This window comes from Nyctereutes procyonoides, unplaced genomic scaffold, assembly GCF_905146905.1.
Source record: "Nyctereutes procyonoides isolate TBG_1078 unplaced genomic scaffold, NYPRO_anot_genome, whole genome shotgun sequence".
NCBI lineage: Eukaryota > Metazoa > Chordata > Mammalia > Carnivora > Canidae > Nyctereutes > Nyctereutes procyonoides.
In genome coordinates this window covers 32,255,387-32,269,350 of record NW_026575042.1, presented here as the reverse complement: position 1 = coordinate 32,269,350, position 13,964 = coordinate 32,255,387, and the positions used below count along the sequence as shown (strand labels likewise).

General features: G+C 46.2%; 1 protein-coding gene across 1 annotated transcript in view; it reads right to left on the bottom strand.

The window, feature by feature from the left end:
* Positions 1–13,964, bottom strand: part of EPHB1 (EPH receptor B1) — a 431,779-nt gene that overhangs the window by 60,743 nt on the left and 357,072 nt on the right. Inside the window, exon 10 of the mRNA XM_055321648.1 lies at positions 7,867–7,989. Within this exon, the coding sequence (XP_055177623.1) occupies positions 7,867–7,989 (123 nt within the window). The remainder of the gene's footprint in view (positions 1–7,866; positions 7,990–13,964) is intronic.

Here is a 13,964-nt window from a genome sequence, read left to right as displayed (position 1 = left end):
AGCTTGTAATGGGCTTTGTAGTCAGTCACTATGGTGGGAGTGGCGTGACTGCTCCCAGGAATTTGCTCTGCAGTCATGGGAAGCAGTGGCTTCATACTGATTCTGTAAAAATAGCTCCTTTCCTGTCTGGCAAAGAAATGGCTTCATATTCTCCAAGCCCAGAGGTTTTCAAAGTACCCACTTGCAAAGGAAGTTCTCAGTTCTCACTCAGAGGCTGTGCTCCACCCTCTCATTAAGTGGCCCCAGTGCTAGGAGAGGAACTCTGGCAGGGAGTGGAGGAAGCAGCTCCTATCTACGCCAGCCTGGCCATCGACTTGAGGGGCATGTCTCCAGGCTCAGCTTCCTCAGCTTTACACAATAAAAAGAAAGGACCAACCATGGGGGCTTCCTCACAGGGTGTCAAGTCTCTGAGAAAGTGCTTTGTGCTTTTTGTAGTGCAACTACAAACTGTGGTGACACATGTGGGCAGCAATTTAAGACAAGTCAGGGGTAGGGGCGTGAGGGTGGTAGTGCGTGGGTACGGGCTCTGGAAGAGAAAAAGGTGGAAGAGCAGGTATCTGAAAACTGAGGGGGCCCGAGACAGAGGTGTAGTGGGGAAGGCCTGCTGCCAGGTATCTGGGTGTGGAAGGCATCCCCAGATAAGCCTAGGGCACTAAAGTGTGAGGGCTCTGGCCCTCTAGCAGCACCACACCCTCATAGGGAGTGGAAGTCAAGGCCTACTGCCGTTATTAGTAACGGAAAACCAAGGGTTGGTGCGGCTTACCATCTGAGAGACTCTGTCTCCTTGATCTTTGACTTCAGGTTCATATATCATTCTCAAGAAACTATTTTTGCTTCTTGACACCTTTCCTGTAATTAGGGCCAGAACTTGTTGTCTGTGATGCTTTCATTTGCCATGATCTGAGCTCTAAAGAGCTTGCTTCTACATGAGTTCCAAACCACGGCCATACATTTTTCAGTTTTTGATAAAAATTCATAATACCTAAAAATATTCTCAACAAATCAAGCATTAACATCATATTTAAAATAGATGCTTATAGGAAATGACTGGGTAGTGGTTATGGTTGATTCTTTCTACGCAGATCTGACAGTAATTGTAGCCAGCCTAATTTTTTCTTCTAGCTGGACTTTGATTGGCAGGCATCTTTGCAGCTGACCTTAGAACCTCTTCTACCGCCAAACCTCCCTTTGGGTAAGACCTCGCTCCAGCTTCAGGCCAGTCTGGGGGCCAGGGGCTCTCAGCACTGGTTCTCAAGGTGTGGTTTCTGCCCAACAGCTTCAGAATCACCTGGGAACTTGTTAGAAAATGCAGATTCTGTAGCTCTACCTAGACTGTCTGGTTCAGAAGCTCAGCCCGGTGACAGGAGTTTTAATATGCCTCCAAGATGATTCTGATGCCTGGCTCAAGTTTGAGAACCTTGGCGCTCCAGGCTGTCAGCTGAGGGTAATTTAGCCAGTTCCCACAACTGTCCTCCAGACAGCTACTGATATAATTCCCTACAAGTTTTCAGCTCCTTGCCAGATCCTCTTTCCTACTTTCCTTGACAAAATGAGGAAGAGAGAAAAAGTGGTTCAGCAGCATTAAATGCCTCAACTATTATATATAAAATCAGAAGGAAAGAATTTTCAATTTTTGAAAATTAAACATCCAACCTGCCAGCAGGTATTTCAAGCGGTGGCTGTTGGCTATGTGCAGTGCAAATCTACACACAATTGCACTCTTTTTTTTTTTTTTTTTTTAGCAGCATTTTGAAGTCACAAACTGCCTTGGGGGAAAAAAAGGAAAGCAGAGCTTCTAGTTACTAATTCAAGCTTCCACCAGAAAAGGAACTTTTAAAGAATAAATTTAAACTAGGTTTTAAAAGTGAGATTTCCAGCCTGTTTTATCACACTAGCCCGTGCAAGGTAAGTAGGTTATGGCTAAACCAGGGATAGTAAAACCATGGCAGGCAGTCAGCTACCTCCTAACCCTGCACCCAGGACAGACATTCCTTATTGATCACAATATTCCTATTCCTCCTTTTCAGCAGAGCTTCCCAGGTCCCCTTTTCAGCAGAGCTCCCCAGGTCCCCATTACCAGGCTACTGGCATTAGCAGATGAGATGGAACCTGCTCGACAGCCATGATGTCCACGATACTTAATATGGTGAGAGCGAACTGATTTTCTCTTTTCTTATAGCTGTTTGTGGTCATTTGACAACTGCCCACCAATAGATGACATTAGTTGCATAATGTAAGCAAGCACATATAGCTGAACATGCTAAATATCTTGATCCTCATCGTTATCCTTCTTAAGGTCGGCAACTGGTCATACTAGAGGAGGAGGACTGGAGGATGGAAGAACTTGCTTTCCCCAGGGAATGTGAGGTGCCTACCCCATGGGCATGATGAATTCCAGGATAGTATCATCATTGCCAGCAAGGAGGTGTGCATATTCCAAACTCCCTGAGTTTACCATCAGAAGTAATGTCCCTGTATACTCAACAGCTCTTTTCCAGAATAGTAACTGAATATTGGTAGGTATCCAATAATGGTAGGTAGGTGGGGGTTATGTTCCTCAGACCTAGATCACTTGTGTATGGGTTTCAATTCTTGCTTTATTTTTCACTCATTTTGTCAATCTTTGGCAAGCTATCCTCTGAATGCTGATTTCCTCACCAGGTTAAACACACACACACACACACACACAAACACACACACCTCACATTAAGGGAGCAAAGTGAGACAATGCTTGTAAAGTATGTCCATAGTGAGTGTTCAATATATGCCAGTTACCTTAATTGTAATTACTTAAGACATCTATCTGATTTCCTTTTCTGGAAACCCTTCTGTTGTGACTCTTATCCAATATTGAGGCCATCCTCATGCTGCCTACCATCACTTCGAATAAGCCCAGGAGAGTCAGGCTGGCAGGTGGCCTTTCTACCAAAGCAGCCCCCAAGAAACCCATCTTCTTCGAAGACGGAACCAGTGGGCCTTCTGGTCCCATTCCCAATCTGTGCACATCACAGATTCCCCTCCACAGCTCTCTTCATGCAGCCCTCTCCCCATAAACCTGCCCCTCTCTCACAAAAAAGTGATCTGTGGAAATGCTGAATTGGCAGCTGCTAGAGTCAGAAGAGGAGATTTATTAATAAAATACAATTGCCATATCTTCCTCCAGACGCCACCCTCTAGTGTCACCTCTACCTACATTTTCAGGTACTTGACAGTCATGATCAGGGATGCTACACAGGTTACACACTGCACAGCCCAGACTGCCATTCATGCCATAGAGCCCAATTATAGATGGCACCCTGCTTTACGCTCTGGGTGAATCTATGGATCAAACTGATCAGAATTAACCAGTGCATTGGAGTTGGCCTGTGAGATGGCTCCTATGAGTAAAATTCATGGTTACAAAGATCTGATATTTTCTAAAGACACTAGAGGCCTGTGGCCCTCTCTGAAGAGACCAGTGATATCTATTATCTGCAGCAAGGGTGAAAGGCTGGACATCATCCCACTGGGCCGCTTCTGGAGTGCCAAGTGACTCAGGACCCTTCACCTCCCTCTGGGTTTTCTCCATTCTCCTAAGCTCTTCCAGTTCCCCAAATTTTCCTCCCTGCTCTACTCTCCTCCCAAGGACCCACTCTCATTCAACCATATGTAACAAACATTTGATGGAACATCTGAGTGCAATACCAGGCCAGGTGCGAGACTAACAAAAACCCTGAGGTTGCATGGCCGTCATGGAACTTTGAGGGTGATGATGAAAGACAGGCAGCTAGTTGCATGATAGTTAATGAGTTCATCATAGCTCAGTCTTCTTGGATGCTATCATATACAGGTCATGGTTACTTTGTCCAACATCTCCAACAACTTGAGAAGACCTGGGCAGTTGTTGCAATTTTTCAGCTTCAGTACCTAGACTTGACTCTACTGGCCTTCACTCACATGCATGACCACTACCCCCCCACCCAAGTGTTTAACTGGAGGCCACAACCTCCATGTAGCATCTCCCCATTAGCTCCATTCACCATGTTTGGATACATTCGGGTTTAGATCTGTTTAGATACTTGAGCACATCCTACCACCTCCATTCCAGCGACGGCCATTTCAGCGACGGCCATTTCAAACATTCCCCACACTTCCAAGCAAAACCCCATAACTGGTCTCCATGCTTCCGAAGATTCACTCACCCTTTCTCATCACCTCCTTCCAGTCGAATCCAGATATAGCATCTATCAGATTCATGTCCCCAGAGCCTCATTCTTATCACCTAGCCTGCTCAGGCACGTACCGTACCTAAGACTCACCATCCTCCCTCTATAGGATAAAATCCATACCCAAGCTCCTGGAACTCCAGGTCTCAGCCTGATTCCCCAGACTCTACACTTGCTACTTACCCTCAGGAAACACCTCCTTGTCAGCCTTCTCTCCCTGTTCTCAGGATGTGCCAATGGAGTGTCAGCCTCCATATCCTCGGGGGCCCCTAAGGTCTTTTTTCCCTGGATTCTCTACTGCTCTCAAGCCTCTTCCCCCATCTCCAGGACTATCTGTCCCCTGGGTCCCTTGTCTTAGCTGTCAATGGCCCACCACCCTCTTGTGGAATGGCACTGTGTGTTTGTTAAATGATAACTCCTATAGGGCTGGGGTTGTTAGGCATCATGCATTTCCCAGCATCCACCACAGTCTCAGGGACAGGTTCAATGTTTCATGAATGCGGATCTTCTTGAACTCTAAACTCAATCCCTTTTGCAATGATCACAACCCACTCCTTGCATTCCACACTCAGTATGCAAAGGCAGGTTCCTCTGCATCCTCTTGAAATAATCTTGCACAGCCTGGAAGGTTAGGATGTACTAGAAAGTGTTCTACTACCAGCTCTATAGAAAGCAAAGAAACAGAAACAAATACCTTCCTTCTGTAATATTTGCCAATTCCCACTGTGTAAATACTCCTAACTGGGGCTGGGGTCGCCCTACCAACACGTATCACCAAACACCAGGCCAGAAAGAACTGTACACCATGGGCCCTTGTGAGGCAGTGCCAGCTGGCTCCAGCATCCTGCTGCTAGAAGGTCATATTCATTTCTCTCCTTAAATCATGTAATTTTCCTCTTCTGTCATTGTCTCATTCCCTAATGAGTTTCACAAAAGCTTGTTCTTTTTCCTAGTTTTCATCCTTGAAAGCTCAGGCCAAAGGTTATCTTCTCTGTGGAAGCCTTCCTGATGTCCACACCCATTTCCAGAACAAGGAACCCAACATAGCTCTGTGTTGGCCCAACATTGTGTACACGCCCGTGTCATGGATGGCGTGAAACAGTGAACACACTACCGGCCTATTTCCCAGTAAGATTGCCAGACCTCTGGGGAGGGGAGAGGATTGCTGTTTTGTCATCTCCAGAACCCCACATCCAGCATGTAGGAAGTATTCAATAAGGGCTTGTGGGGTGGGGTGGGGGGTTGTGGGGAGGAAGGTTACACAAGCAGGGGAAGGACGAATGGCTCTGAGTCTTCTTTTCCTTTGTCATTACCATCTGCAACCCAGTGTTTGCCCCCTGATCCCAATTGGCCAGGAGGCTAAGAGCAGTATTGCCAATAACACTGTATAAATATTAACTTACAAAATTCTTTTCTTTTTAACTTGACCTTCACACCAGCTCTCTTTTAGCACAAAGTGAAGCCAGTCTCAGCGAGGTGGGGTGTGGGAGAAGCAGGAGTGGAGAGAGAGAGGAGAGAGAAATAACTGGAGAATGGGGATTGATTCCAGCTAGGAGTGTCTTCTGTTAAAAACTGCATCGCGTTACACATGGTGAATTAATATCCACAGGGATTAGCCCCAGAATTTCTGGATCATAAGGAGATGAGTGTCTGGTAGAGGGTGGTCAGCAGTGACCAGGCACAGTCTTTACCCTGTGCTACTGGTCATCTTATAAACTGCTAAATGTATCGATCGCTCCCTACTACTGGGTGAGCCATGGACAGGACTGACCTTCTCTGAGCAAGATGCACAAACACAGCGGCAGCAACAAAGCTACACAAAAATGGAAAGTGAAGGATGGAGCAGGGCCATCGAATGTCCCTTTATAGGCATCTAGCAGTTGGTGAGCTCACCCCAAATTGTCACTCCCCGGCAGGGTCATAAAGTGAGAAGGCTCTTTACTCTTCTCCTGACAAAGGCGGGAGGGGGCTGGTGTGCACTCTCTGGGGTGAAATGCAGTCCAGAACACATCGCTCTAAGCACATGCCATAAATAACAACATTAAAATCACTAGCACCATTACCACATGACATAACAACAATTAATAATGTGGGGAAACAGGGTGCAGGACTGGAAGCATGCCTCCCCAACACTCTTTCAAGTTCACTGGAGAAATCTGAGCCCCTAGAAGTAATCCAATTTATCTGGTATCCAGCCTTCCAAGGCATGATCCTTAAATATGTCAGCATCTAAGGAGGAAGAGAAAATTATCTGCACAGAAGTGAAAGTCGTGGTTCAGTAACATATTTAATGAAAGTCAATGGGAAATATGTATAGATTCATGTGGATCAGATTATGGCCACCCGGCTGGAACTCCTCTGGGTGTGGGGAGCGGGGAGAGGTGTGTCCTGACAGGGACAGTCCTAGCAGCCACCACAGAGATGCTCTGAGGGCGGAACTCTTTAAGAGAGAAACCAGAGCATGAAAATGGTGGCCCTAATGGGGCAAGCTTTCAAATGTGACTTCCAATTTCACAGATGGCTTTTTGACCCCTTAGTGCATTAAGAGACGCAGTGAATGGAAGGATAGTGGCTTTCCCCCTAAAGATAATATACGAAGTGGCTGTGTATAAGACTTTGACTAAGCATATTTTATCGTGTTAAAATGTTACAGGAAGAGGCAACTCCATGGATCTCCAAATATTGATATGAATAAAGCACTTCTGAACGCAGGAACTAAAACGAAGACGACATCATATGAATGAGGAAAGCTTGAACAAAGGTTGATAAGAATTGAAGGAGGAGAAAAGACAAAGAATGTCATAGAAGACAATAAAAGTAGGAAAGAGGACACAAACCAAACACAATTTTAAGAAGATTCAAAATAGGTAGCAGAGGAGACATAAAGAGACTACTTATGAAGTGATGATATTTTGGGATATCTTACTCATTAACATTAATAAGGTTGGGTCCATTGCCAAATTGACTCAACTACTGATCCATTAAGGAAAGATGAAAATTCTAAGTCAGTCTTTAGGTAGGATCTCCTGAGAGCATGTCAGGTAGTTAGCTCTCTGCTGGGCTGGGTTTCTATTCCAATGCAGTAAGATGGATGAAAGCACACATGTTTCTCAGAAGTGAAATCTGTCTTGGGTTACTGTCCATATCATAGTTCTTTTATAGGAAATACATTATGGGTTGGTTTTCTTCTGGAAACAGTGGTCCTTCTTCATTTGATCGTGATCTGTCTCTAAATATGTGTATGTAGGAAAAGGAGAACTGAAAGTTTGGGAAGAAATCTTGATCCAGAGCCATGGAGATATTATCAGTGAGTGAGACACTAAGTTTTCTAAAAATTTATTTCTTTCAAAGTCTTCTCAGTTATGCACCGTGTCTCTCTTTCTACCCACATTTGGTAGTCCATTTCCAGAGCTATGCCTGAATCTTGCGAAACTACTGCTGACTTCTCTGCAACACCAGTCAAGCTTGGTCACCATGATCAAGGTCCCCAAAAGATCCTAGACATACATTGTAGATGATTCAGACTCATCTTCTGGGGAGAAAGATGTTAAAAGCTCTTTTCCCAATGGGATGACTTTTTATGCTGAAAGAGAGCACCTGGAATGGTGGGAAGAAGTTTGGACACCAAGAGAACAGAAACGAGGGGAGGGGAGAGCCATACCTGCTCCGATGACCTCTTCGATTTTCACAAAAGATACATCAATCTCCTTGGCAAACTCCCGGACAGCTTCGTTGGGGTCCTCATAAGTGAAGGGGTCAATGTAGATCTTCATCCCTGGGGAGCCTTATTAGAGGAGATAAGCAGGGTTAACATCCCAATGAGGACATGGTGCGGTCAGTAAGTCCTGGCTGCTGTCCCCAGCAGTAAGGTTATGGCCGGGCGGGTCCCCCCTGCACACCAGACTGCCTCTCTGTGCCTTGTTGGGTCTTCCTAGCTCCCTTCCCTCTGGGCCACACTAGCTTGGCTCTCTGTCCTCTACTTCTCCTCCATATTTTCTTCTCCTTTTGAGCTCTTGATGAAATGTGGAGCAGATTACTTATAAGTGACAGATCGGGACCAGTTCCCACACTGAGCGCTCACAGAAGGCAAAGAAACTGATTGATGCCAACCAAATGCATTAGCAGAAAAGCGGTGGTAAAATGGTAGGGTAGATATCAATATTTATCAACTTGACAACTTTTCTGAGTGGAGGCCACCATTAAGGTTATAACTGACGGCTGTGGCCAAGGCTGCAAGAGGGATGAGGATGGATTAAAAAAAAAAAAAAAGGAAGAAGAAGAAGAAGGAGGAGGAGGAGGAGAAGGAGAAATTGCTATTAGAAAAATCTCAAGTTAGAAGTGTCAAGACAGAGTTACCAGAAGAGAAAACATGAAGGGAAAAGCTTAGAAAATACTCATGGAGAAAAGAGCAAAGTCTAGAGAAAAAAATGAGGTGGAATGAAAGAAAAATGGTAATGAACGCCCATGCCTTCAGACACACTGAAGTATGAAAAACGAATGAAATGGTGAATGAGAAATACAAAAAGGAATATAGACTTTGTCACTGATGTTTACAGTGGCAAGATAAATAGGTGTGCATGGGGACAAAACAAGAGAATTGTCACTGCAGAAAAAATATATTCAAAAAAGTGGAGGAGAGAGGACACAAAAAAGGAAATGGAGCCCAAGAAGCAAATGGATTCACTGACGATGTAATTTTCAAAGTGTCTGATGTGTCATTAGGCAAAGTATAGACACTGTTTCCTCGGTGGTGGTGTGGTGGGCAGGAGAGGACTTTGCGAAGGAAACCACACGGTGTAGCATGGCATCCTTGTGAAGAGGAGGCATTCTCCCTGCCTGCTGCTCCTGTCTGGTCGGTGAAAGAGTCAGGTCAGCAGGACAGGCAGGTCTGGAGAGGCCCATGTGCCGAGCGCCCATGACTGGGACCCAAGTCTGAGGCAGTCTTCCAGGTTCCCCGAGCACCACCCCCGCTCACCCCCACTGCTCCTCATCTTGCTGACTCCCAGCCCTGTCTATAAGCAGGGTCTAGTTCTGACAGTTTTCATCCCCCCAAACTCTGAGGACCCTACAGCCCCCCCCCCAAATTCATGTTGCTTTGGTCATAATTCAGGCAAGGATTAAAAGTACTAGAATACAATCCAGAGGGAGAAGGAAGATACAGAGAGAAGTGAAGTGGATTTTTTTTTTAAGTCAGACAGAGAGCCAGGTCCCATGCCCTGAAGAACTACTCTTTCTGAAAGATAGTTCATTCTCAGTCAAGAAAACCCACTCTTAGCATGCTAGCCTGCTTGCTTGAGGATGGTCAACAGCATGCTGGAATGCTCCGTGGAAACTTGGGGATGACAACACTGACTTTGGAATCAGCTGACTGAGATTTGGACCAAGCAAACAGAGAGATCCTCACTTTTATGAAGAATGTTCTAATCCCTGCGGAATGTGGCAGGGAGGGAAGAGAGAGGAAGAGACAGAGAGAGAGAGAGAGAGAGAGGTGTTTCACTTTGCTAACAGTGGATTAAAAGGATAGTAGGGATGGAGGTCATCTCTTTTTTACTTGGTATGAAGAAAAAGTGAAGAGCAAGAATGGTTGAAACCAGACTGAAGTGTCTAACGAAACCACGTCAGCAGCTCCAGGCAGCCATACTTTGGGCTCCACCAAAAGCGACCCTTGGGACAAGATGCTGAGAGCCAAGTGGCTTATCTGAAAGATGGCCCCGAGCAGTACCTGCAGGTGAGTGGGGAAGTGAGACTGGGCAAAAAAGTCTGCCTAGAAAAAGTGTGCTCTCAAGCCACTTCCCACTGTGAGTAGCCGAAGCAGGCTTAAGTCCCCAGGGGAAAGCTCTGGGAGTTGGTGTGTGTGCCCACATGCTTCAGAGCTGGCCTGCCCTGGGTGGAGGGAGCTCCAGTCTCACCATCCAAGTTCCCATCAGCCTCTGGTGGGGCAGCTGCACAGGGGAGCAGGGAGCCTCCCTGGCCAGAGAGAGCTTTTAGGTGAAGAAACACGGATGTGGCAGGTGGAAGTTGGCCAGCGTGAGCTGAAGGGGTGAGGGCAAGAGGTGAGGCCCCTCAAAATGCCAAGTAGACAGCAGGTTGGTGTCAACAACCTGTAACATTCCTCGAATTCTGTACCATGCAGAGAGGGGAGGAGGCTGAGACCTAGATGCTGGGGCCAATAGGTGAGGACAGAACCCCAAAGCCTCTTACTAGCCTGGCATAACACAGCAAAGCCACATCCATCTCTTAGAACAGGCTTCTCCTCTGCCAGTGGGGAAGCTAGCACCTCCCTCCCACGGCGACTATGATATTACAGAACATATTGCAAGTGACATACCCAGCACAGGGCCTGATGTTTTCGGGGAGGGCTCACACGCTGACGTACTCATGATGATTATCAGTAAATGGTTCTAGGAAGTGTTTGGGGAGGTAGGATGAGGAAGCAAAGTGGGGTGGCCAGTGGGGGAATGTAAGCCACTAAGAGTTATATTAGTTACTTTAAAAATAACCACCTTGTTATTTTAGATCAAGGGCTTTTAAACGATGTATGCTAAGCTGTCCTACAGGAACTCTTCCACAAAGACTAATTAAACAATCTAGAATGTGCAGTAATGAATGGTTTGCAAGTACAGACACATATAAGGATGAATGAGAAAGGATTCTGAGTTAATGAGCTTTACAGATAGTAGCCCCCCTCAGTTCTGGGAAGGACCTACTCCCGGAGGGGAACGGTCGGCTCATCTCCTGATGCTGCTGGCGTTCTTTCAGGCCAAGAATAGGCGACCAAGTGCACCAAGGTGGGAGAAAGTTCACACTTCAATGATGAGTGTGGTTTACTTACACGGACAGATTTGCTACCTTGTTGACTTGTAGAATTAAGGAATGGGGGTGGAGGGGGCATGTGTGCAATGTCACGGCTGTTCTGAGGCCAGGGCTCTGACTGTCAGTGAAGCCCTTCACAAGCAGCAAGAGGGGGCCATACGGAAGAGCCTAGGAGGGCTGATGCAATGTGCTTCTGAAGTTCTGCATCTGTGCAACAGTAGGAATCATGACTTGTTTTCCCTGAAATTGAAGATACCATTGTCACATCGAGGAAGGGAAACTGGAATCGAAAGTCTACCAAACGGCTTAGAATCGGTGCTTTTCTCCTGATGAGGAGGGTCCTGGCCTAACTCCTCCGGCTGGGGGCAGGGATCCGGGGCTCAAAATCAGGAAAGTGATTTGGCCGAGTACATGCAAAGAAGGGCGCCCCTGCATCTACCTCATCCCGGAATAACACAGCTCTCCACAACTCCCTCCTGCATTACCGCTCGGCTTTCTCAAGTCCCCGAAGATGATGAGAAAGAAAAAATGCCTTCAGCTAGGCGGAACAGGTCATTTGTCTTTTGGCTCATTTTGTGTTTCTGCATAAATCCTGCATCAGCCTGTTCCTGCTCCCACTTGCCAGTGAGCAGTTTTTAATTATCAGGAAAATGGTATTTAGTGCAATGAATCACCAGACAGTGAACAAGGAATTCAAGTCAGCTGCCGAGTCAGGCACAGCCAAACATTTGGAGACGGGGCTCAGAAATTGTTCTCAGATTATGAGTGTTGGGGAAATATTATCAGTGGTAGTAATAATAATATCAGATGCAATATAGCTCATAATATAAGGCATTTTAGAATGCTCTGTAGGGTGTTTCACATTATTATTATTGTTAACATTACATATTTATAATAGTTAACAGTTACAAATTGTTTTCTTATTTTTAACATAGGTTCCATACCTTAGGCACAAAAGTAGTATGTATGGATCTAAACATCTGATTGCTAGTGTCTTGAGAGAGAAAAAAATCTTCAATTTTATAATCTTCTAATCCACTCATTTCTATAAACAACTCATTTGCAGGTATGTTTGTTCGTTGACCCCAAAACCCACTTATGCTATGGCTGGGGAGGGGGTGCAGCCTGGACTGCCTCAAGCTCTAAAAGACCACAGTCCCAGGAAATTAGCCAAATCTTACTCATGAACCAAAGCTTTAGGCAGAGAAATCTGGGGAGAAATGACTTAGCCACTATTCAGAGCTTTCTTGAGTGGCACAGAGCACTCCTGCAAGCAGAAGAAACTCCTGGCCATTGTTAGAGACCCTACACCAGTAGATTGGGGGCTCTCAAAAGCAAAGTGCCTGGGACAAATTCGGGGGATGCTGGCAGATGTGTAGAGAGTATCTGAAAAGTCAGTTAGCCCTGCTTGCAAGTGCCAGGATCTCAAGGCTGAGCAGAAGCAGGCTGGGCAAGTGCCAGTTCGAATTAGGGGGTGACCTACAAGGATTAACAGCTGAAGGAGAAGACTGAGTGCTCTTCTTCAACCCTCTCACGCATGCAGAAAGTATGCTTCTCTGTGAGAAAAATCAGTGCTACGGACTTCTTAGGTGTCCATGGAGAGCATGACTGCCTGGGAGGCTTCAGGGGTGCCAGGAAGAGCCTGATGCCCTCCTGCTGGCTGAGGATTCCTAGAATGGCACACGGAGAGGTAGTGATTTAGGTTGTTCCCCATCACTGATATCTTGTGTCCCAGCAGGTCTGACGGAGACACATGGAAGAGGGAAGTGTGCTTCCTTGTGTCCCATTCCGGATCCAAGGCAGACTTTGTCATCTTTGTGACTCACCTAAATTTGGTCCCGATATCTAACCACAAGCAGGAAGCAATTCAGGGATCTACACATAAGATCCAATCCCTGGGAGGAACTTCATCCCCGGCTCTGCCTCAGTACATAGATCACCCCTCATCTGTCTCAGTGTTGACAGGACACTGTTCTAGTGACTACAGGAGCTATAGGAAAAGAAAAGCCCATGAGGTTCTTCAGATGACGAAGACCTGAAATACTTGGGGAATAGGGCTGGAGAGTCTAGAATCGAGAGCCCACACCTGGAAATGAGCTATCAATGCTGCAGAAACCAGAGAAGGCAGAGGGCTATGGGTGTCAGTGTTCTAGGTCAGAATCATAGAAGGACAGATCCCATGGTCATGCACTGAAGAGGGAGAAGCCTGGAGTATCTAAGGCAAAGCTCAGAGAGAAACCCACTCTTGTATGAACGAGGAGAGTGTAACCAGCCTCAAGGCAGTGGGAAGGCAGGACCAAGGTTGAAGAGCACTGATGTTCTAGTACGGGAGGGCCTTGACTACTAAACCAAAGGCACTAAGACTGATGCCATCAGACACACAGTGCTGGCCACTGTTCCATCAGCAAGAGAGAGATCCATCAGCCCCGAGAGCCAGGTGTTCCTTTTATTGGCAGGCTGCAGCATTCACATGTATGTCATGGGGGAAGGGGCTGGAGGCTGACAAAACAGCTATGAGGTTGCTGTAGTAATTAAGGTGCAAGATGCAGGGTTTTCAACCAGAGCGCTGCAATGAGAACAACAGAAGAAGCAAGAGCAATTTCAAAGGGAGGATTGATAGCACTTGGTGAGCATTTAAAGACAAGGAATTGAAGAAAGACGAGAAGAATCCAAATCAATGCCAAGACTTCTGGAATAGAGTGGTACAATTAACCAGGTAATGGATTTTGGGAAAGAAAACACATTGTCTGGGGATCCCTGGGTGGCTCAGCAGTTTAGCGCCTGCCTTTGGCCCAGGGCATGATCCTGGAGTACCGGGATCGAGTCCCGTGTCGGGCTCCCTGCATAGAGGCTGCTTCTCCCTCTTCCTGTGTCTCTGCCTGTCTCTCTCTCTATCTATCATGAATAAATAAATAAAATCTTAAAAAAAAAAAAAAAGAAACCACA